General features: G+C 41.5%; 1 protein-coding gene across 1 annotated transcript in view; it reads left to right on the top strand.

The window, feature by feature from the left end:
* The first annotated feature begins 469 nt into the window (after positions 1–469).
* LOC115078499 overlaps positions 470–22,364 on the top strand; it is a 167,127-nt gene continuing 145,232 nt past the window's right edge. The window contains exons 1-2 of the mRNA XM_029581424.1: positions 470–567; positions 657–963. Coding sequence (XP_029437284.1) covers positions 513–567; positions 657–963 — 362 coding nt within the window. The 5' untranslated portion in view covers positions 470–512. The remainder of the gene's footprint in view (positions 568–656; positions 964–22,364) is intronic.

The raw sequence follows: 22,364 nt of genomic DNA, 5'->3' as shown, positions 1-22,364 counted from the left end.
GATTTGAACCCTAGCCTAGCAGCCCACCACTCTAATCAGGAGGCTCCTTCTCTCTTGTGGATGCAATGTATTTATTTTACCTTAAATTGTGCAATAATAATTAATTTATTATTATCCATTTCATAAGCAAGACTTTGGTGCCAAACTTTTCAAAATCCCGTTTGTGAGAGAAAGGTGTATGACAGCATATTTGTGCAGTGTGCTTTTGAATTGGGCTAATACTTAAAAAAAAAAAAAAAAAGCATCTACTGCAATGGGCAGTTTATCTCTTTATTTGTATATGAAATATATTCTGATATGTAGAATGTTCGAGGGGACCTAATATCCAGAGAAGCATCCGCTGACTCTTCATAGGCAGCCCATCCTCATTCAACTGCATATTTGCATATTTGCATCTCCCCGTGCAAATTTGTTTTGCGCTTCCTCTTTAAATACGGACGTATTTTCCAAAACACAGTCGGCCACTCCGGAAGCTTCCCTAAATACTTGCCGTCTTTGATTTTCATTCCCAGATGTCTAACATGAATCAGCTCCTTCTTGTAATAGTTCTCCTGCGCGCTCTTCCATGTAAGCATCTGCCCCAAAAAGCGCCTTCCTTAATGTTCGTGATTCTTTGATTATTTTCTGACGTGATATCTGTTCTTTCTGTCTCTAAGGCGTCCTGTCCCAAATCGTCCTGGTCCAGCCCGCGTCCGAAGCCGTGAAGCCCTCGGAGACGCTCAGGCTGCCCTGCAGAATCAGCGGTTACTCGGTGAGCGATTACGGGACGAGCTGGATCCGGCAGACTCCTGACAAGGGGCTGGCGTGGATGGGGATTATATGGGGCGGCGGCAGCACAGATTATTCCCAGTCACTGAAAGGTCGAATATCGATTACCAGAGACACGGGGAAGAACGAGATCTATTTGCAAGTGAGCGGCACGAAGGCTGAAGACTCCGGCACCTATTACTGTGCCAGACCACAGTGCCAGGAAGGAAGGGAAGACCTAAACAGAAACTGAAGCAACAGTTTCAGCAGGGTGCGATTTTCTAATCTGTCCCTCTATATTAGAATGTAAAATCGTCTAACCCAGTGGTTCCCAACCCTGTCCTGGGGACCCCCCCCCAGCCAGTCGGGTTTTCAGGATATCCACAATGAATATGCATGAGAGAAAATGTGCATGTTACGGAGGCAGTCCGTAACATGCACATTCATTCAGGCTTTTCTCCCATTTTGTGTCTATGGGGAAAACCCCAAGGATAGTAACATTGAAGCAGCCGCTGGGGTGCACGTGTAGCAGTGTCAGCCGGCCGGCATCCAGAGACGTGTCCATCTTATAACACACGCTCCTTCCTATATGTCCTCATGGTATAGAATTGGCAGTAAGCGCATCCATGTAAGCACAATTTTATATGGATGCGAGCAAGTGCGCCAAAATGCCACCTCTACGTCGTCACCTCTACACACGTCCCCCAATGCAGATACCCATTTCCTCAGTTTTTCCCACAGACACAGAATTGGGAGTAAAGCTTTTGTAAATCATGACCTTTTACGGACGAAGAGACAGTCATCTTTCCTCAATGTATGATCAGCAGCAGACATTTTTAAAATGCAATCCAAAAGATGATACAGGACTTCAATCTGCTTTGCACTATTACATCAATGATCCATGCAAAATCATTTACCTCTGCAGACTTTATATCCGGCTGGAACTTTATCCATCTTTATAACTGCTTAGAATAAAAAGTGCCAGATTATTCTACTGGGTAAAGAAGAACATAGGACAGATTGGGGGTCCCAGTGTCCTGAATATCACCTGTTTGCTGCATCATTTGTGAGATCATAATGTTAATTTTCTTATATTCAAAGATAACATTTTATATTAGATTACATGCCATATGAGCACTACATTTTTTTTAATCATTCCTGGCCCCTCAGGTGTGTTTGAGAATTGCTGAGTCTTGATTTGGAATGAGTACCTGCCTTCTATTGTTTGGGATTCTGTACATTACTACCATTTAATAATTATAATAACATTAGGCATATTAAATTCCCGTAGGGCAAGGCATCCCAGCCTTCCCCAGTTCCCTCCCAGTCCCTCCCCTCCTATCTAACCTTCCTTCCCTTCTCTTCCCCAGCCCCTATCCCTGTCCTATCTAATCCCTGTTGTTGTTGTTTTTTTACCTTTCGCTCTTCAACAAGAGCTAAAGCAAGTTGCGCGTGCACCCCCCCGGCACAGGGCAAATGGCCGCTGTACCGGCTGCCTCCAGCCCTGCCCTGCCCCCCCTCCCAGACCGTCCCTCTCCGCCCCCCGGACTGCCCCTTTATCTGGGTCCGGGCACTTCGGTGTGTAATGGGGGGTTAGGCGCCTGGCCGGGCCTTGCGCACACGGTGCCCATCTTCAAAGGGGCCCGGCAAGGCGCGTATCCCCCGTTTTTTAGGAGTGCAAGGGAATAAAAATTTGGCGCATAGTTTTGCTATCCAAGATGGGTGGAAATTGGCTTGAGCTATTTAGTCTCTTTAAATGGAAATTTTAAATGGAGATAAAAGACTGACCCCAAACTAGTGCCATTACTCGAGGCCAATCCGAATATCTATATTTTACAAACAGAGAAGATATCCGAAGATTTAAAGATCACATTTTAATTATTTAATGAGTATTTTTTGATAGATTGTATTAAGGATCTGTGTCCTTTTAATTTTAGTAACTGTTTTTAAACAAATTGCCTTAAAGGAATCAAAGCCTAGACTAGTGCACCCCAAGAAGCCCTTAACCTGAACAGCAGATTCTCCCGAGCCTGCTTGAAGTAGAATGAACTTGGCAGCCTCCTGCGAAACATTGTATATATTTTGAAAGAGCGACTATTGTTCCCATTCTCTCCAAAGTTTAATGTTTCCTCAGACACGTGCACAAAAACGAGGTGTATCTTCAAATAACCACAATGCAGGCTCAAGATAAATTTATTTATTTATTTAACACTTTTCTATACCGACCTTCATGGTAGAGACCATATCAGATCGGTTTACATCGAATTGGGGAATTGAACCAAGAACAGTAACCAAAAACAATAGGTTGAGCACGAAGAACAAAGTTACATTTAACAGGGAAATTAAACTTGGAAGCATAAACTGCTGGAAGGAAGGAAAGGCTTGAGACAGAAGCAAAATTATTAGTATAAACGAAGCTGAGTCAGGGGGCTCTTATTCTGGATTTAGGGGTAGTATGGAGATCCATTGCTCCTGAAGGTAGTTCTATGTGGGCATCAAATTTCCATTTGATGCCCACATAGAAGGAAATTATGACCTGCTCGGAGCTAAGGAGGAAACCTCTGCTTTAAGGAAGATACCTTGCATTGGCCTTAAGAAGCGTACACTGTATTGCTAATTAATATCCTTATAGTCAAATGTATAATTCTAATTTCTTTGTTACATTCAAAGTTCTTTACAGGTTGTCACAGCTTTTAGTAGACCTACATGTAAATTGTCTAAACATGTTGTACATTAACTTCCAGGACCACAGGATCCACTCAGACCTCTCTAATGTGGTAACTCCTTTTTTTTTTTTTGACCTAGTATATATTAATTAATAATTTTAAATATATTTCCAAAATCTAACACGATGATCTTCATAACTGATGTATAGGGATTAATATTATCGCAAAGGAAGTGAATCCTTAAGTCTGAGTGTCCTTTCAGGAGAGCAAAGCATGGTTGGGATTTTGCAACCTTATGGAATAATGAATCAATTCAAAGTACTTTTTAGGTAAATAGCATAATTATTGATTCTTAGTTAGTCGGTATCTTATTTATTTAGTTCACACTGTTCTATTGATAGTTCAAAATACATTAGCTATTTCCAAGTCACCAGAGGGCTTTATAATTTAACTTGATATTTGAGGCAATGGAGAGTGAATTGATTTGCCCAAAGAGCATTAGTGGAATTTAAACTCTGGCTTCTTTTGTTCTCAGGCTGCTGCTTTAAGAAGTTTTAGATGGAAGAGCGAGCCCTCTTGCCAACCTCCTTAGAATTCAGAAAGCTATAGTTTAGTAAACAGTCTCCTCTGATTCAAAATATAGAGCTAAATATAGTTTTCACCCTGCGCATTATTCAGTAGTCACGGTTTGACAGATTTATTCATGCAGGTGACTTGAATTCCAGATTAAGTAAAAGTATATTTACCAGTCCAACTTGTGATGTGAACACCATCACAACACATAAAAGTCTATTTACTAACGGATTTTTTCCTTTTTTTGTATCTCATTCATTAAGGATCGTCTCCTATTCTGTCTATGAAGGGAAAAAAAACTAAGTTCATAAGGGTCTCAGTGCATATCTGATTAAAAATATGATTTTCTTTACAAAATATACATACTTACGGCTCCATAAAAGGCCAATTTTAAGAAAAAATGTAGAAACTTTTCTAACAATAATTCACCACTATTTGTTTACAAAAATAAATAAAAAGACTTCTCCAATATTTCAAAAAAGAGAGAGGCTGGGCAACAAGTAAAGAGAGACGGAGAAAGACAGAAAGAGAGAGAAAAAGAGCAGTGCAGCTGAAATCTTTTCTGGAAACTAACCCTAATGATATATTTATTTATTTCCGGATTCTTATACACCATCCTCCCAGGAACACCGGACTAGAGCAGTGTACAATATTAAAAACATACATAATACCACAAATCAGAATCTAAACTACTAAAATAAATGCGTCAGATTAAAATATAAACAAACATGAAAACATAAAAACATAGCAGACATAGTATTTTCAAATTAGTAATCACTACTGAGAAGAAAACAACCACATTTCCGTGGCAACAGTTTGAAAACGCAATTATTTTTACAGCTAGAGTAATAAACATATCTAAGAAACACTGTGTTTTCTACATGACTCCAGAAATTCTCTAAAGACTCCAGTTCAACACTTTGAAATAAAGACTAATTTGTTTTGTCCAATTAATATTTTGAGGGTAGATTTTGGCCTCTATGAAAACCGATTCTGTCAGTGCCTTAAATATCGGCTGCCCTCAGTGTGTGCTGTATGCAAATAAATTCTCTGTGAATTTTGCTTAAATACTGGAGAAATGTTTGAGGCTGGCACAAACAGTTGAAAATATCGAACTATTCTATTTCTTTTTGCCTAAGAAAGCATGTACTTATTATCCCTGCTCCTTCTTTTCTTCTTTTCTTCCAGTAAGTATTTTTCTCAAGATTGGAGACAGCATTCTTAAATACTCGAATGGCTGTTGATGCTGATCTGTTACCTTGTTCATCAATTCTCCTATTTTTACAGCAGTCACCTGTCAAATTATCCTGCTAGAGTTTAGTCCTGGAGTTGTGAAACCATCCACCACTCTCAAACTGACCTGCAAAGTCAGCGGAGCCTCCCTCACTGACAGCACCAACATGTATGGAGTCAGCTGGATTCGGCAGCCTTCAGGCTCATGACTGGAGTGGCTGTCACTTGTACTCTATGTTGATAGGAAATATTACGCCTCATCTCTTCAGAGTCGGTTAGCCATCTCCAGAGACACCGCCAAAAATGAGGTTTATTTGCAAATGACAGGCATAAAAACCTGAAGATACGGCCAGATATACCACTGTGCCAGATATACCACTGTATGAGGAAGAAAGGAATGATTCATACAAATACTCACAGATGGTTCTTATAAGAGAATATTAAAACCACTGACTGAAACTTATTGTTCTGTTCCTTTTCTGTGTAAAATGATGATGTATTAAATATAATCCCTATATAGAAAGTAATGATTTTTTTTTTAATTGCATGTCTAGAAAACGATAAAAGTGTAGTTTATTTGCAACCTACTAACTTAGAAAATTATTTGGCAGAAATCCTGATGCTTTCCAGCTAGAAATTTCATATTTTTAGGTTAATCTGTTAAAATGTATCATGTCTCCAATGATATCCTGTTGTATGTAAACCCGTGTGATATTTCGAATCGAATATTGGTATAGAAAAATAAATAAATAAGATAATTTTTAAATTGCATTCCTTCAAGTTTAATGGCAGTGGCTGCCAGGCTGGCTTATTGATCAGGATAGAAAGAGAAAATAGGATCCATCACTCCTTCGGTTCCAGAATAGTCCATAGAAAATGGTTTACCTTTGACGACAAAGTACATCGGGATCAACCAGTATCCTTCTTTATAACTGCTCAGAATAAAATGTGCTGGATAATTGCACTGGCTACAAAAGAACTCTTTGTGGTGTCTGTGCCTAGCTGCTAGCTCAAGAACTTAGGGCAGAGTTCACCATGTCGTCTACCCAAGGTGGACACATGATTATTGGGTAGATACAAGACAGGCTTCTGAGGGAAGCAGTTGTTCTAGGATGCAAGACTCAGGGGGAAAAGATACTTGGGGAAAAGATGCGGATTAAGATGGAGAATAGGCAGGGGAAAGATACTGAGGGATGTGGAAGATGTGGGCGCAGATCCTTGGGGGGAGGGAAAGGGAAAAAAAGAAAGAGACAAACGCAGAGGAAGGGCAGAAAGAGGTAAAGTGTGGATGCTAGCTACGGAAGAGAGAAAATGAAGAATCACAAGAAGCTTCTAGGAAAAGTAAAAAGTCATAGGACAGGAGGCGATGTCCTTTGGTGGATTACAAACTGGCTAAAAGACAGGAAACAGAGAGTAGGATTAAATGGGCAATTTTCTCAGTGAAAGGGAGTGGGCAGTGGAGTGCCTCAGGGATCTGTACTGGGACCCTTACTTTTCAATATATTTATAAATGATCTGGAAATAAATATGAGGAGTGAGGTAATCAAATATTCAGATGATACAAAATTGTTCAGAATAGTTAAATCACAAGCGGGTTGTGATAAATTGCAGGAAGAACTTGTGAGACTGGAAAATTGGGCATCCAAATGGCAGATGAAATTTAATGTGGATAAGTGCAAGGTGATGCATATAGGGAAAATAACCCATGCTATAATTACACAATGTTGGGTTCCATATTAGGTGCTACCACCCAAGAAAGAGATCTAGGCGTAATAGTGGATAACACATTGAAATCGTCAGTTCAGTGTGCTACGGCAGTCAAAAAAGAAAACAAAATGTTGGGAATTATTAGAAAGGGAATGATGAATAAAACAGAAAATGTCATAATGCCTCTGTATCACTCCATGGTGAGACCACACCTTGATTACTGTGTACAATTCTGGTTGCCGCATCTCAAAAAAGATATAATTGCGATGGAGAAAGTACAGAGAAGGGAGAGCAAAATGATGAAGGGAATGGAACAGCTCCCCTATGAGGAAAGGCTAAAGAGGTTAGGGTTGTTCATCTTGGAGAAGAGACAGCTGAGGGGGGTATGATAAAGGTGTTTAAAATCATGAGAGGTCTAGAATGGGTAAATGTGAATCGGTTATTTACTCTTTTGGATAATAGGACTAGGGGGCACTCCATGAAGTTAGCATGTGTCACATTTAAAACTAATAGGAGAAAGTTCTTTTTCACTCAACGCACAATTAAGCTCTGGAATTTGTTGCCAGGGGATGTGGTTAGTGCAGTTAGTGTAGCTGGGTTTAAAAAAGAATTGGATAAGTTATTGGAGGAGAAGTCCATTACTTGCTATTAATTAAGTTGACTTAGAAAATAGCCACTGCTATTACTAGCAACAGTAACATGGGATAGACTTAGTTTTTTAGTACTTGCCAGGTTCTTATGGCCTGGATTGGCCACTGTTGGAAACAGGATGCTGGGCTTGATGGACCCTTGGTCTGACCCAGTATGGCATGTTCTTAAGAAATGGTGAAGGGAGGGAGTACGAATGAGAAAGGAGGCATTAAAAGGAGAGGGATGATGAGAAAGCAGACAAAGAATTGCAAGCACAGGAGAGAGAAAAATTAAGTGGAAAGTTAGGTGAGAGATTTAAAAGAATGTATTTACTTATTTATTTAAACGTTCTTCTAAATTACCTTCCCAAACTCAAAAGATTGCCCAAGTGTTTAATACATTTAAAGAAACAGCAAATATTCTAAATAAAATTAATTCAAAACCATAACTGAACTCCGGAAAATACAAATCTGATTCCCAATACAATCATCAACCATACACCAAAAAAAGTACTCAATGCCCACACAACAATGTGGGCATTGAGTACTTTGTATTCCTTTGTATGGGCATTCCCATACAAAGGAATTCAAGACTAGCATCTTTCTCAGTACTATCTTTTCACAGCAATGGGAAAGAGCCTTGCTTTGACCTACATGTGTAATGAAAAATAATTCAACTCCTGCCCATACAAGTGATAAGAGAAGAAAAGAGATGGCAATGAAACAAAGAGAGATGGAAGCTGTGAAGAGATAGATGAGGAGAGACAATTAGGGTTTCCAATTGGCTCCAGATTTTCCTTCCTGGTTTTACTCCTCTGCATGCATGTACTTATAGTCTTGTTTTTCTTAGGTAATGCAATAGAGAAATCAGAATAAGTCTTAGGATGCAATGGGGTAAAACTAGGACTGGATCAACCTGTTCTGAAAATCTGGAGCCAGTTAGCAACCCTAGAAACAATGAGAGCGAAAGATGGAGCTTGACTTCAGTGGTGGCAGCAATAATTGGTGGTGCTATGACAAAAACAATTCACTGGGGGTGGAGGAGTCACAGTGTGCAAAGAATGCAAAATGGGGGAACCATTCTCCTGTTCACTTGCAAAATGTATATGAACAACAGTAATGCAAATCTGCAAAGGCCACCAAAAAAAAATTAAAGAGAACATTATACCCTATCCAGGGTGGGCTGGAGCATTAGGCGAACTAGGTGATGGTCTAGGGTGATGGAAGTGGGCAGAGTGTCATACTCGGATGTAAGGGTGGCATTTTTTAACAGATCAAAGGAGGGAGGGCAGGCCATCCCAGACTTTTTTTTTTTTTTTAGAGAATTTTGCTCCTTCATTTTGCCATATAATAGAATAAATGAGCTAACCTATAATAATAATATATATATATAACCATATAATAGAATAAATGGCCTAACCTAGACTACTGCAACTCCCTACTCCTTGGACTACCTTTCACTACCATACGTCCACTCCAAATCCTACAGAACACAGCCACCAGAATTCTGACTGGATCAAAAAAACATGACCACATCTCACCAATATTAATCTCGTTACACTGGCTCCCAATAAAATACCGAATAGAATACAAAGTACTGACAACACTGCATAAAATAATCATAGGACAACAAAGCAACTGGCTAAGCAAATACATTGTAGCACACAATCCAAAATGAAACTTACGATCAAGGAATAAAGGCCTCTTCAAACTCCCTAACACAAGAATCACTCCACTAAACACAACACGTGAGATAGCCATATCCATCGCCAGCCCCAAACTATGGAACTCAATACCAAGTGGAATAAGAACTCAACCAAGCATTAAAATGTTAAAAAAAAAAGAGTTAAAAACCTGGCTGTTCACGAGAGCATACTCAAATTCACTCAATCAACCAGCATACAATGCAAACACACAACCCAACAACACATCCCCAGCTAAGTAACAACAATGTATAGGAAATATCCTTGCAGTATGTAATAATTTGCAGTATGAATATTTTGCAGTTTGTATAGAATGAACCTTACAATTAATAACTAGTAGATATAATTAACCTACTCTACAAGTTAAGACTCTGTGATGATGATGTTGCAATCTGTTGAATGTCTCTGTAAACCATTCTGATGGCGAAACCGAATGACGGTATACAAAACATGTTAAATAAAATAAATAAATACATTGAAAGAGATAATCAATTGAAAACAATCAACTCTTTTTACTCACAGATATTTCCCGACTTCTTTGCATTTATGTTTTACTCATAATATAAAGTATTTCATATTATCTTTATATTTAAATTTGCAACGGTTAATCTTTGGCTCAGAACTATATGATCCTTATCAGTAGAGCACTAAAAGTCATTCAGCTTGATCTGTTGGAAATATATACCACTACCTTCTAACAAATAATTTTGTTAATTTGCCAGTCAATATTTAACCAAATATGACAGATACAATTCATCCTATGATGGCTGTTTCCCACTATCCTATTCTCTATAGGTAAAAGTACTGAAATTATATTTTCTGGGAATGAGAAACTCACAGAACTGACTAGCACCAAATGTATATAGGACCACTAGATGTCACTGTCACACCCAGAAAGATGAAGAACTAATGAAGCCTCATATTAAACAGAGATTAAATTACAGTATTAAAGATATAGACTAACAAACCAACTAAGTACTGAAAAATAAGGAAGGGGAAGGGAGAGGAGGGGAAGGTGGGGGGAGGGCGAAGGAAAGTTCCCTCCGAGGCCGCTCCGAAATCGAAGCGGCCTCGGAGGGAACAGGCAGCGCGTGCTGGGCTCGGCGCGCGCAGGTTGCACAAATGTGCACCCCCTTGCGCGCGCCGACCCCGGATTTTATAAGATACACGCGGATTTTATAAGATACGCGCGGCTACCCGCTAACCTTTGTAACTGCACTTTTCAGATTTTTCTAACTATTTTCCTCATTTTATCAAAGTTTCCTTTTTGAAAGGTTAATGCTAGAGTTGTAGATTTACTTAATGCCCTCCCAGCCATTAACTCAAATTTGATCACGCTATGATTACTGTCGCAAGTGGCCCCACCTCCATTACCTCTCATACCAAATCCTGTATCCTGTACTCCACTAAGGTCTAAAATATCTCCCCTTCTCATTGGTTCCAGAACCAACTGCTCCATATAGCAGTCATTTATTTCATCTAAAAGCTTTACTTCCCTAGCATGTCCTGATGTTACATTTACCCAGTCAATATTGTGGTAAGTAAAATCTCCCATTATTAATGTGCTGCCAGATTTATTAGCTTCCTTAATCTCTGTCAGCATTTCATCATCCATCTGTTCATTTTGGCCAGGTGGACAGTAGTATACCTCCATCACTATACTCTTCCCTATCATATATAGAATTTCCACCCATAAATATTCTACTATGTATTTAATTTCCTGCAGGATCTTTATCCTGATGGACTCTAACATAAAGTATCACCACCCCACCCATCCACACCAGCTTAACATTGCAATATAATAATTTATACCCTAGTATACCACTGTTACATTGGTTATCCTCCTTTCACTGGTCTCTGAGATGCCAATTATACCTACCTCTTTTTTCAGTGCTGTACATTCTCCCATCTTTTTTAGACTTCTGGCATTAGCATACAGATATTTCAAAGTATGTTTTTGTTGATAGTAACAATCTGCTTATCACTTGACAGGGTTATTTTGGAATCTTTTAACTCTGGTGGTTCTTTACTTACAGGTAGGTGGGATACATTCGCTCTTATTTGAACTTCTCTATCAGGAGTTGCAGAAATCCACTGCGTATTCTTGGGATAAGCAGCTTGGCATCTATCTACCCCTTGGGATCCTGCCAGGTGCTTGTGACTTGAATTGGCCACTGTTGGAAACAGGATACTAGGCTTGATGGCCCTTTGGTCTGACCCAATATGTCAAGACTGGAAATAGGATGCCCTAACTACTATTTTGGTATCTTTTGAAGATACCTCCCTCTAAACCATGCACTGCTGAGTGACTGATTTCCTCCATCATTTAGTTTTAAAGTTGCTCTATCTCCTTTTTGAAGGTTAATGCAAGCAGCCTGGTTCCACCTTGGTTATGTTGGAACCCATCCCTCAGAACAGGTTCCTTCTTCCTCAAAATGTTGCCCAGTTCCTAATAAAACTAAAGCTCTCTTCCCTGCACCATCATCTCATACATGCATTGAGACCCTGGAGCTCTGGGGTCCTGCATGTGGAATGGGGAGCATTTCAGAGAATTCTACCCTGGAAGTAATGGATTTCAACTTTCTACCTAAGAGCCTAAATTTGGCTTCCAGAACCTCCCTCCCACATTTTCATATGTCATTGGTGCCTACATGGATCATGATAACCAGCTCTGCTCCAGCAATGTCTAAAATCTAATCTAGGTGATGCATGAGATTTGTCACTTTCACACCAGGCAGGCAAGTTACCAAGTGATCCTCCTGTCCACCAGCTACCCAGCTATCTACATTCCTAATAAGCAAATCACCTACTATGACATTTGACTAACCCTTCCCTCCTGGGCATTAACCCTTGCAGGCTCATCCTCCATGTGAGAGGATAACACATCATCTGAAGAGTAGATCCTTGCTACAGGATCATTTCCTGCTACAACAAGGTAATAGTCTCTGATCAGGTGACCTTGTTCCTCCAAAGCAATACATAAGAAGTTTTCCATTCTAGGTCAGACCAAGCGTCCATCAAGCCCATCATCATGTTTTCAACAGTGGCCAATCCAGGTTACAAGTACCTGGCGAGTACCCAAAGAGGAGCTGACAGGAGTTGGGACTTGGTTACTATGTCCCTGAAGGTCTCCTCTGTCTGACTCAGCTCCTCCAGATCTGCCACTCTAGCCTCCAGAGAATAGACTCATTTTCTGAGACCCAGGAGCTCTTTGCACTGGATGCACATATACAGCCTCTCTCCAATTAGTAGACAATGTGGCACTTGGTGCAAAAGACTGTAAGCGCCCCCCCCCCCCCCCCCCTTCCCTCCATCTCATTGCTTGGCTACTGCCTGCATCTTCATGTTGTTTAGTTTCTAGTTAATTTATGTTGCTATGGGAGTAGGGATTTGTAAATCAGAGTCCTTTAAATTTATGTGTAAATGGTTTAACCTTATTTTTCTACTTGTTCCATGTAAACTGATGCGATGTGCAAACCAACGTGGGTATAAAAAAGCTTTGAATAAATAAATAAATTATGTGATGTATTTAATATTAATTTGGCAATGCCCTGCAAGTGGACAATTCATCTAACTGATAACAGCTAGGTCACTCCCTTGTTCTAGATCAATCCCCATTTGTTTTCTGATGTGGACATGACTCTTGTCTTTTTATTTGAGATAAGAGTTTATAAATCAAAGAATGAGCTTAGGGGTGGGTGGGAGGAAGATACTAGATAAGAAAATAAATTACCTATCTCCCTTGACTTATTATTAAATCAAAGGCCCACACTCAGTCACTAGAAAAGGAAAGAGAAACAAAAAGAGGTGATGAGAGAGAGAGAGAGACCGAGACAGCCAAGAGACAGACAAAGAGTGGGAAATAGACAAAGAGCTCTAGAAAATGAAATCTGTATAATGATAGCCTTAGTTAATGATTAATCACCACAGAGAAAAATAGCAATCAAACTTCCTTCACCTATTTGGAAACGCTGGTTTGTTTGTTTGGGTTTTTTTTATAGGTGCAGTAATAAAACTTTTCAAGAAGCATTTGGTGTTTCTATATGAGTTGTGGAAGTCCTTGAAGACATGTTCAGTATGCAATAAAGATGAACTCTTTTGGTACAAACGATATTTTATGGAGAGATTTTACGATCTAACAAGGAAGGTTCCGTCAGTGTTTTTAAATATCCGCTGCCCATAATATATGCAAATAGATTCTTTTCCATTCTTTCTTAAATACTGTTTGCGGGAGGGGAAACGCATCAATTCAACACACACACAACTATTTCGGTTCTGTCTCGAAAGAAAACATGAGCTCGTTATCCCTGCTCCTTCTTCTCTTCCTTTCCTCTTGTAAGTATTATATGTAGAGAGAAAAGTTTATTGAAATAATTTATGGCCTGGAAATGGTTCCTTTCTCACGTTACTTTTCTATTTTTATAGCTGTCACCTGCCAAATAAGCCTGAAAGAGACTGGTCCCGCTAGCGTGAAGCCCTCAGAGACCCTCAAGCTGACCTGTACAGTCAGCGGAGCCTCCCTCACGGACAGCACCAACATGTATTCAGTCAGCTGGGCTCGGCAGCCTCCAGGCTCGGGACTGCAATGGTTGGCGCGCATCATATATCAGAATGATAAATATTACGCGCCAGCTCTTCAGAGTCGATTAGCCATCTCCAGGGACACCGCCAAAAATGAGGTTTATTTGCAAATGACCGGCGTGAAAATTGAAGACACGGCCATATATTACTGTGCAAGAGACCACAGTGTGCAGAAAGAGTCGATGGCCCGTGCAAATACTGAAAGAGGGTTATTTCTTAACAGAGCACCAAACCAGCAGCCTGAAACGTGTTTTACTGTCCCTTATCTGTCTAAAGTGCAGACGTATTAAACCCTCTACCGACTACAGAAAGGAAACTATTTTAAAATTATCAAATGTAGTAAACGATGCAAGTTACTTGGAACATTGTAACACAATAGATGTCTTAGCTGGAGGAAATTCCGGTGCTTAACAGTTAATGTTACATTTCAGCAAACTAAATCGTTTGTAAGATTATATTCCTTTGTGTATGACAGAGTGTATCATTTTTTTCAGTTAAATAAATACAACTAATAATAGACTGTCTAATTTATCGGAAAACAAGCTGTAGGATAGTTGTGAGCTTTCGCTGTGTAGCGCAGATGATGAGATCACATCACATTCATAACATCACCCTCTTCTATTATTCAGTTGTCAACTGCTGCCTTCATATGATACGTTTTCGCCTTGTGTGAGATAAATACAGAGAACATAATTTGACTTTCAAATGCGTATAGGTCATTTTATCATTTGTATGGACAAGGTCTTGAATGAAAGGATTGAAGCAGTGCACAAGATACGACCCCAGCAAGACGTTCCGTTTACCCATCTTAACCTTTCAATTTTTACAGACATCAATCGCTAAGACCTTAGAAGACCTCATAAACGTCTGGTATGCACAATAAGCAAACTATGCAAATTAAAATGGCTCTTGTTCAATAGGTATGCAAATTTATTTCTTGAGTGTTCAACTGTGGATGTCCTGAAAGCCAGATGTGATGTAGCTTTTCAGGATCTTAGTTAACTATCCATGCAATAGAATGTGCTGGAAAAAAAAAAGAATCTAATTGCTCTGTTCTGTTATAATAGAATTCGTTGCAATTCTGCCTTGTGTGTGTGAGTGTGTGTGAGCCTGAGATAGAGAGAGGGAGAGAGGGAGAGCGAGGGAGAGATTCAAATAGACCATGTGGACCTTGATTTGTTGTGCTTTTAAATGAAAGTTAAGTACATGCCACAGTGGTCAGACCAAGGGTCCATCAAGCCCAGCATCCTCTTTCCAACAGTGGCCAATCCAGGCCATAAGAACCTGGCAAGTACCCAAAAACTAAGTCTATTCCATGCTACTGTTGCTAGTAATAGCAGTGGCTATTCTCTAAGTCAACTTAATTAATAGCAGGTAATGGACTTTTCCTCCAAGAACTTATCCAATCCTTTTTTAAACACAGCTACACTAACTGCACTAACCACATCCTCTGGCAACAAATTCCAGAGTTTAATTGTGCCTTGAGTGAAAAAAAACTTTCTCCGATTAGTTTTAAATGTGCCCTATGCTAACTTCATGGAGTGCCCCCTAGTCTATTATCCGAAAGAGTAAATAACCTCACATCTACCCATTCTAGACCTCTCATGATCTTAAAGACCTCTATCATATCCCCCCTCAGCCTTCTCTTCTCCAAGCTGAACAGCCCTAACCTCTGTAGTCTTTCCTCATAGGGGAGCTGTTCCATTCCCCTTATCATTTTGGTTGCCCTTCTCTGTACCTTCTCCATCGCAATTATATCTTTTTGGAGATGCGGCGACCAGAATTGTACACAGTATTCAAGGTGCGGTCTCACCATGGAGCGATACAGAGGCATTATGACATTTTCCAATTTATTAGCCTTATGTAAATAAACAAATAAACTTATGTAAATAAACAAACGACCTAGAACTGTTTCATCATTTATGTAAATAAACAAACGCTAATTACGCTCACAAGTCATCATGAGGTCGGCCCCTTGCCTCCCTCCCATTCTCCATTGTATTTAGTACTTTTATCTTGTTCCCCCTCTTTTTTTTCCTACTCCCAGTTAAGGCTTCCTTGTTATAATGTAACTTTATGCTCCTTTAATTTATCTCTTATTGATTGGTTGGTTATAGTTACTGCTTTGTTCAATGTAAACCGAGTTGATTTGATTTGTATCAAGAAAGTCGGTATATAAAAGCCTTTAATAAATAAATAATAAATAAAATTAGCCATTCCCTTCCTAATAATTCCTAACATTTTTTGCTTTTTTGACTGCTGCAGCACACTGAGCCGACGATTTTAAAGTATTATCCACTATGATGCCTAGATCTTTTTCCTGGGTGGTAGCTCCTAACATGGAACCTAATATCGTGTAACTACAGCAAGAGTTATTTTTCCCTATATGCAACACCTTGCACTTGTCCACATTAAATTTCATCTGCTATTTGGATGCCCAATCTTCAAGTCTTGCAAGGTCCTCCTGTAATGTATCACAATCCGCTTGTGATTTAACTACTCTGAATAATTTTGTGTCATCCACAAATTTGATAACCTCATTGGTTGCATTCCTTTCCAGATCATTTATATATATATTGAAAAACACAGGTCCAAGTACAGATCCCCGAGGCACTCCACTGTTTATCCTTTTCCACTGAGAAACTTGACCATTTAATCCTACTCTCTGTTTCCTGTCTTTTAACCAGTTTCGGGCGGATACAGTAAAAGTCATGGGAGAGCAGGTGTTCGCTCCTGTGCGCGAGATTCTGTATTCGAATGAGGGCCTGCGGCAAAAAGAGGCGCTAGGGACACTAGTGCGTCCCTAGTGCCTCTTTTTGGACAAGAGCGGCAGCTGTCAGCGGGTTTGAGAGCCAACACTCAATTTTGCCAGTGTCCATTCTCAAACCCGCTGACAGCCATGGGTTCGGAACCCGGATGTCGGCAAAATTGAGCATCCGGTTTTCAACCCGCGAGCAGTGGGCCGATTTCAAATTTTGGGGGTTTTTTTACTTTTTTTTTAACTTTCGGGACCTCTGACTTAATATTGCCATGATATTAAGTCGGAGGGTGCACAGAAAAGCAGTTTTTACTGCTTATCTGTGCACTTTCCCAGTGCCCGGAGAAATTAATGCCTACCTTTGGGTAGGCGCTAATTTCTGAAAGTAAAATGTGTGGCTTGGCTGCACATTTTGCTTTCTGATGGGAATACCTAATAGAGCCATCAACATGTATTTGCATGTTGCCGGCGCTATTAGGTTTGGGGGGGGTTGGACACGCGTTTTCGATGTGCTATTACCCCTTACTGAATAAGGGGTAAAGCTAGCGCATCGAAAACACGCGTCTAATCGTGGGTTAACAGTGTACTCCACACCCTTCAGCGTGGAGCCACACACGGGTCATATATAATCATAGGTGCCGTTTAATCTTTTTTGGTATTTCTTATGCAAATAAAAATCATTACAAAATGTTTTCAATCGCCCAGAGTAATAAGAATCGTCCAGGCAACCCCTCTCGAGAATTCTTGTTGTTCTGGACGATTGAAAAGGGAGGTATTTTTATTTGCAACAGAAATAACAAGAAAGAATATCAAAGACCTATGATTATATATGACCGGTGTGTGGCTCCACACTGAAGGGTGTCATGAGGTCTGCAGTATTTACAGGATTGCTTTTGTGCTGCCCTTGCATTAAGTAACTTACCTGGCCTGCTGTGAACTGGGTGTCACATAAGGATTTTTCTGCCATAATACAACTAGAGACCAACTTACAAATCATTGAATCTATATCAAGGAAGATAAGCAGTAAATGATATAATGCACACTGTTCTCAACAGAGTACAATTGTGTTAAAAAGACAAAGAGAAAGGTTCCCTTTTATTTCCCTTAGCTTATTTCAAAATGGAACCGCCAAAGATAGATTAAAGGTAGGAAGTGAAAAATAGCTGAGTGAAACAACATTCACAAAAATGTGCATATTCTTAACCAATACCTCAACTAAATTTCTGGAAATTAGGGAACTCGTTAAAATGCAATGCATGGAATACGAGGAATGAACCTTTTACAACAAAAAAAAATCTAATCTGTGCGATTCACTCCAAGATCATGTCTCGTAGATTCATTTAAGATCAATTTTATACAGAATGATGGTTGTAAAACAATCCTAATACATGACACGAAGGATGAAAGACAGTGGTGTTCAAACTTCACTAAAGCATATTCACTCTCCATGACTTAAAAACCTGACAGCGGTCCTGCCCAGGATGAGGTCAGTATGTGATGTCTATAGGAGGGAGAGACGGTGCTCTGACAGAGGCCCCGCCCGGTGTGAGGTCAGTATGTGATGTCTATAGGAGGGAGAGATGGTGCTCTGACAGAGGCCCCGCCCGGTGTGAGGTCAGTATGTGATGTCTATAGGAGGGAGAGAGGCTGCTCTGACACAGGCCCCGCCCGGTGTGAGGTCAGTATGTGATGTCTATAGGAGGGAGAGAGGGTGCTCTGACAGAGGCCCCGCCCGGTGTGAGGTCAGTATGCGATGTCTATAGGAGGGAGAGGGTGCTCTGACAGAGGCCCCCGCCCGGTGTGAGGTCAGTATGTGATGTCTATAGGAGGGAGAGGGTGCTCTGACAGAGGCCCCCGCCCGGTGTGAGGTCAGTATGTGATGTCTATAGGAGGGAGAGATGGTGCTCTGACAGAGGCCCCGCCCGGTGTGAGGTCAGTATGTGATGTCTATAGGAGGGAGAGAGGGTGCTCTGACAGAGGCCCTGCCCGGTGTGAGGTCAGTATGTGATGTCTATAGGAGGGAGAGAGCGTGCTCTGACAGAGGCCCCGCCCGGTGTGAGGTCAGTATGTGATGTCTATAGGAGGGAGAGAGGGTGCTCTGACAGAGGCCCCGCCCGGTGTGAGGTCAGTATGTGATGTCTATAGGAGGGAGAGAGGGTGCTCTGACAGAGGCCCCGCCCGGTGTGAGGTCAGTATGTGATGTCTATAGGAGGGAGAGAGGGGGCTCTGACAGAGGCCCCGCCCGGTGTGAGGTCAGTATGCGATGTCTATAGGAGGGAGAGACGGTGCTCTGACAGAGGCCCCGCCCGGTGTGAGGTCAGTATGTGATGTCTATAGGAGGGAGAGAGGGTGCTCTGACAGAGGCCCCGCCCGGGGTGAGGTCAGTATGTGATGTCTATAGCAGAGGGAGATGGCTTAGGAACCGGCCGTCCCCTCCGTTTTAAAGACATTTCTGCCCTCTCCTGCTTTCATGCAAATGAGAGGGCGCTGCTTCCGGTTTAAATTGCTGCTCCAGGGTCTCCTTTCAGCAGTAGCCTCTTCTCAGGGGGGCACAGTTACCCGATACAGTTCCGATTCCCGGGATCAAGACATGAAATCTCTCTTTATTTTACTTTTTGTGCTGGCCTGCCCTTCATGTAAGTATTTCTGAGAAATGCAGGGAACTGCTCTTTGCTTTGGGGTTAGGTTAGGCAGTAACTAATTGTTCCCCTTCCTCTAGGTGTCCTTTCCCAAATTACCCTGAGGGAATCCAGTCCGGGAGTGGTGAAGCCCTCGGACACTCTCAGAGCCTCCTGTAAGGTCACCGGTTATAATATTGGTAGCGGCTACGGGTGGAGCTGGATCCGGCAGCTTCCCGGGAAGGGACTGGAGTGGTTGGGAGCTATTTATGGTTCCGACGGAGACACAAGCTACATCCCCTCCCTCCAGAGCCGATTAACTATCTCCAAAGACGACGCCAAGAACGAATACTACTTGGAAATGAGAAACGCGAAAGCTGAAGACAGCGGCACCTATTACTGTGCGAGACAGGGAGACACAGTGTGAGGAGGGAAGGAGGAACTCGTACAGATACTGCGGCCCTTTCGTTCTGTTCAGGCAAAGAAAAACCATGGACAGAGAAAAAAGTCCCCAGACAGCATCGCAGGCAGCTGGGGGACATGAAGTGAATAAAAACCGGGCAGAGAACAGTGTATTCCTCAGGGAGTCTCCCTGCGAAAAACAACCTAGACCTTTCCCTTGAGATCTTTCACTCTATGAAATCTGTGTCCTCAATTTAAAAACCCCAGAATATTTACAGGGTACATCCACAAAACACGACCAAGTGGTAGAGATTTTGGCAACTCTTTCTCCATTTGCTCTATTACCCCACTGACATAGTCACTTCTGAGCTCTAGTACAGTAGGGGCCACCTGCAATAAACCAACTTTTCTAACGTCCCTGTGTTCCCACCAAGAAGGAATAAAGGCATCTTAATTTAAAAAGTTGCAGGTCTTACTATGAAACATATTTCTAATTACAATTGATCAAAGTAACAACAGATATGTGAAACTCAAGTCCTGAATATTTCATTTCATTTAGATTTAGCTCAGGCCTTCTCAGCGGTAGCGCAAGGTGAGTTACATTCAGTAATTATTTTTCTGTCCTCGGAGTGCTTACAATCTAAGGGGTATATTTATGTAACTATGCTAAAGGTATAATGCATGAAACTCAGTGTTTATCCTGGAAAACCACTTTATCACACTATGTACCAATATTGCAGTGATATTGCATGACATTCTCAATATTGCCAATATTTTACCCCCAAAACATGCCCGTATTAACATGAGCTGCTTTGCATCTGATTTGCATGCATACATTTTGCAAATTGCATGCCAAGCAGCTCATGCCTAGGTCATTCAATGCAAATGAATTACCAGGGAATATGGTTTAGCGAAAAAAAAATGCAAGCCGAGTTCATTCCTGAAAAGTTAGCTATAAAAACAAAAGGGGTCGCTAACTTTTCTGCCAGAGCATTGGGATGCACCTCCTGATGCTCCGGGATGAAATTTTACAGGGTCGGTAGCGCCCTAACCTGGCCCGTCCCCAATGTGCCAAACTACTCTCCAAAGGCCTTGGAATAACCCAGTACAACCCCTTCACCCCCTGCCCCGCGGCTTCTCAAGACAACATCCCATGAAACAAAAGAAACAATGAATTCTTGTAATGCCTGTAGCCATGTCCCAGCCCTCCCAAATCCTTCTACCCCCACCCTCGCCCATCCCCCGGATCCCTCCTTGCCCTTATATGAAATCCCTGCTGGCCGCCTATGCTCCGAGCCGGTAGACACAGGGGACCCACCGGCCCAGGCCCTGAATCATCTTCCTCCCTGCACAAGCGCAGGCAGTGAAGGAGCAGAACATTTTCACTGCACGGAGCAGCAGTTCCTACCCTGAAGAGCTTGCTGGGCAGCCTGGGCGATTCCCTGTTACTGCCTTATTACCTCGGAGTTCCCAGGATGAAGGAAGTGAGGGGGGGTCTAGCGGAGGGGAAACCGCAGGTTTGGGGCAATAGTTCCAAGTCCTGGGGAATCTGCTGCCATGATTAGGGGGCGGAGAGATGATTTCCAGAGCTTCCCTAAGGAAGTCAGAAGATGGTTACTTGTAAGTGTGATTGAATGAAATTAACTTTTTTAAATGGAGAAATTAGGATGATCAGGAATGATATTAATTTGGTAAACCTGCGGAATAGCTTTGCGGGTGATGGTTTGATGTTAGGTTAGAGGCGGAAAGAGTCCTTTGCTTATGAAGATTGTATAATATTTAGGGTGGACAGGGAAGGTGGTTTTATTTTTAATTTCATTGGTATGATTTTATTACATACCTGCGCGTTGCTTTATAATTTTCTTCTGAATCACTTCCAATTTGATGGAAGTGATCGAGTAAAGAAAATAAATAAAAATGGATATGAGCAGCCATTAGATTAAAATAAGAAGTTACTGGCGATTATTCCTTCCATACAAGGAAGCACTGATTAAGTGGGTGGTAGGATTCACCATACTTTCCTGATTTATATAGTGAATCAATACATTCTGTAGAACTTCTTGATGTATTAGAAATTGATATATACGTCTTTTTAACTCCATTACTTTGAAGTCAGCTTTGTTCGCTTTCCCTTTTATGTCAGGTGAGATATGCAAGCGATAACAAACAAAATCGTTTAGCACACAACTTCAGTTAGATTCACTCAAATGTGTCTTCTCCAAGGTCAAAAGTCCCAATATCCGGATTTTCTTCAATTAATCCAGAGAAAGAGAGAGAGGGGTCTAATGCAAAATAATTTTAGGTCCAGTCCTAAATTAACTTCAACCTTCACTTCTGGGGGCTTCTAGTGAGTATATTTTGAATGCAGCGACGGTGCCGGATGGTACACGCCGCCCAGGAGACTGCAGCTCAGCACCCAACCGGCTGCATCAGGGTGGAAGAGGTGGAGTTGGTGCCTGGCACTGTCCGAGATGCCTTTCAGATCCCAGGTCCTGCTGCCATCTGGCGGCTCTTCCTCACCGCCCCACAGCCCTCTCTCTGTCCGCTAGCACTGCTGGGTCCATGAGGAGAGAGAAACGGACAATCGGACACGGGTGGAGAAAAGCCAAACCCGAACCTGTGTTTGCACGGGAATCTGTATTGCCTCCTGCTTCACATGTCAGAGTCTTATTTAAAAGGTCGATCTTTTCCACACAGGGAGGAGGAAACCCTCCGCATTCTGGTCGCCTTTCACCAAGGCTACTTTA

The sequence above is a fragment of the Rhinatrema bivittatum genome, chromosome 16, assembly GCF_901001135.1.
Source record: "Rhinatrema bivittatum chromosome 16, aRhiBiv1.1, whole genome shotgun sequence".
NCBI lineage: Eukaryota > Metazoa > Chordata > Amphibia > Gymnophiona > Rhinatrematidae > Rhinatrema > Rhinatrema bivittatum.
This window is presented reverse-complemented; position numbering and strand designations above follow the sequence as displayed.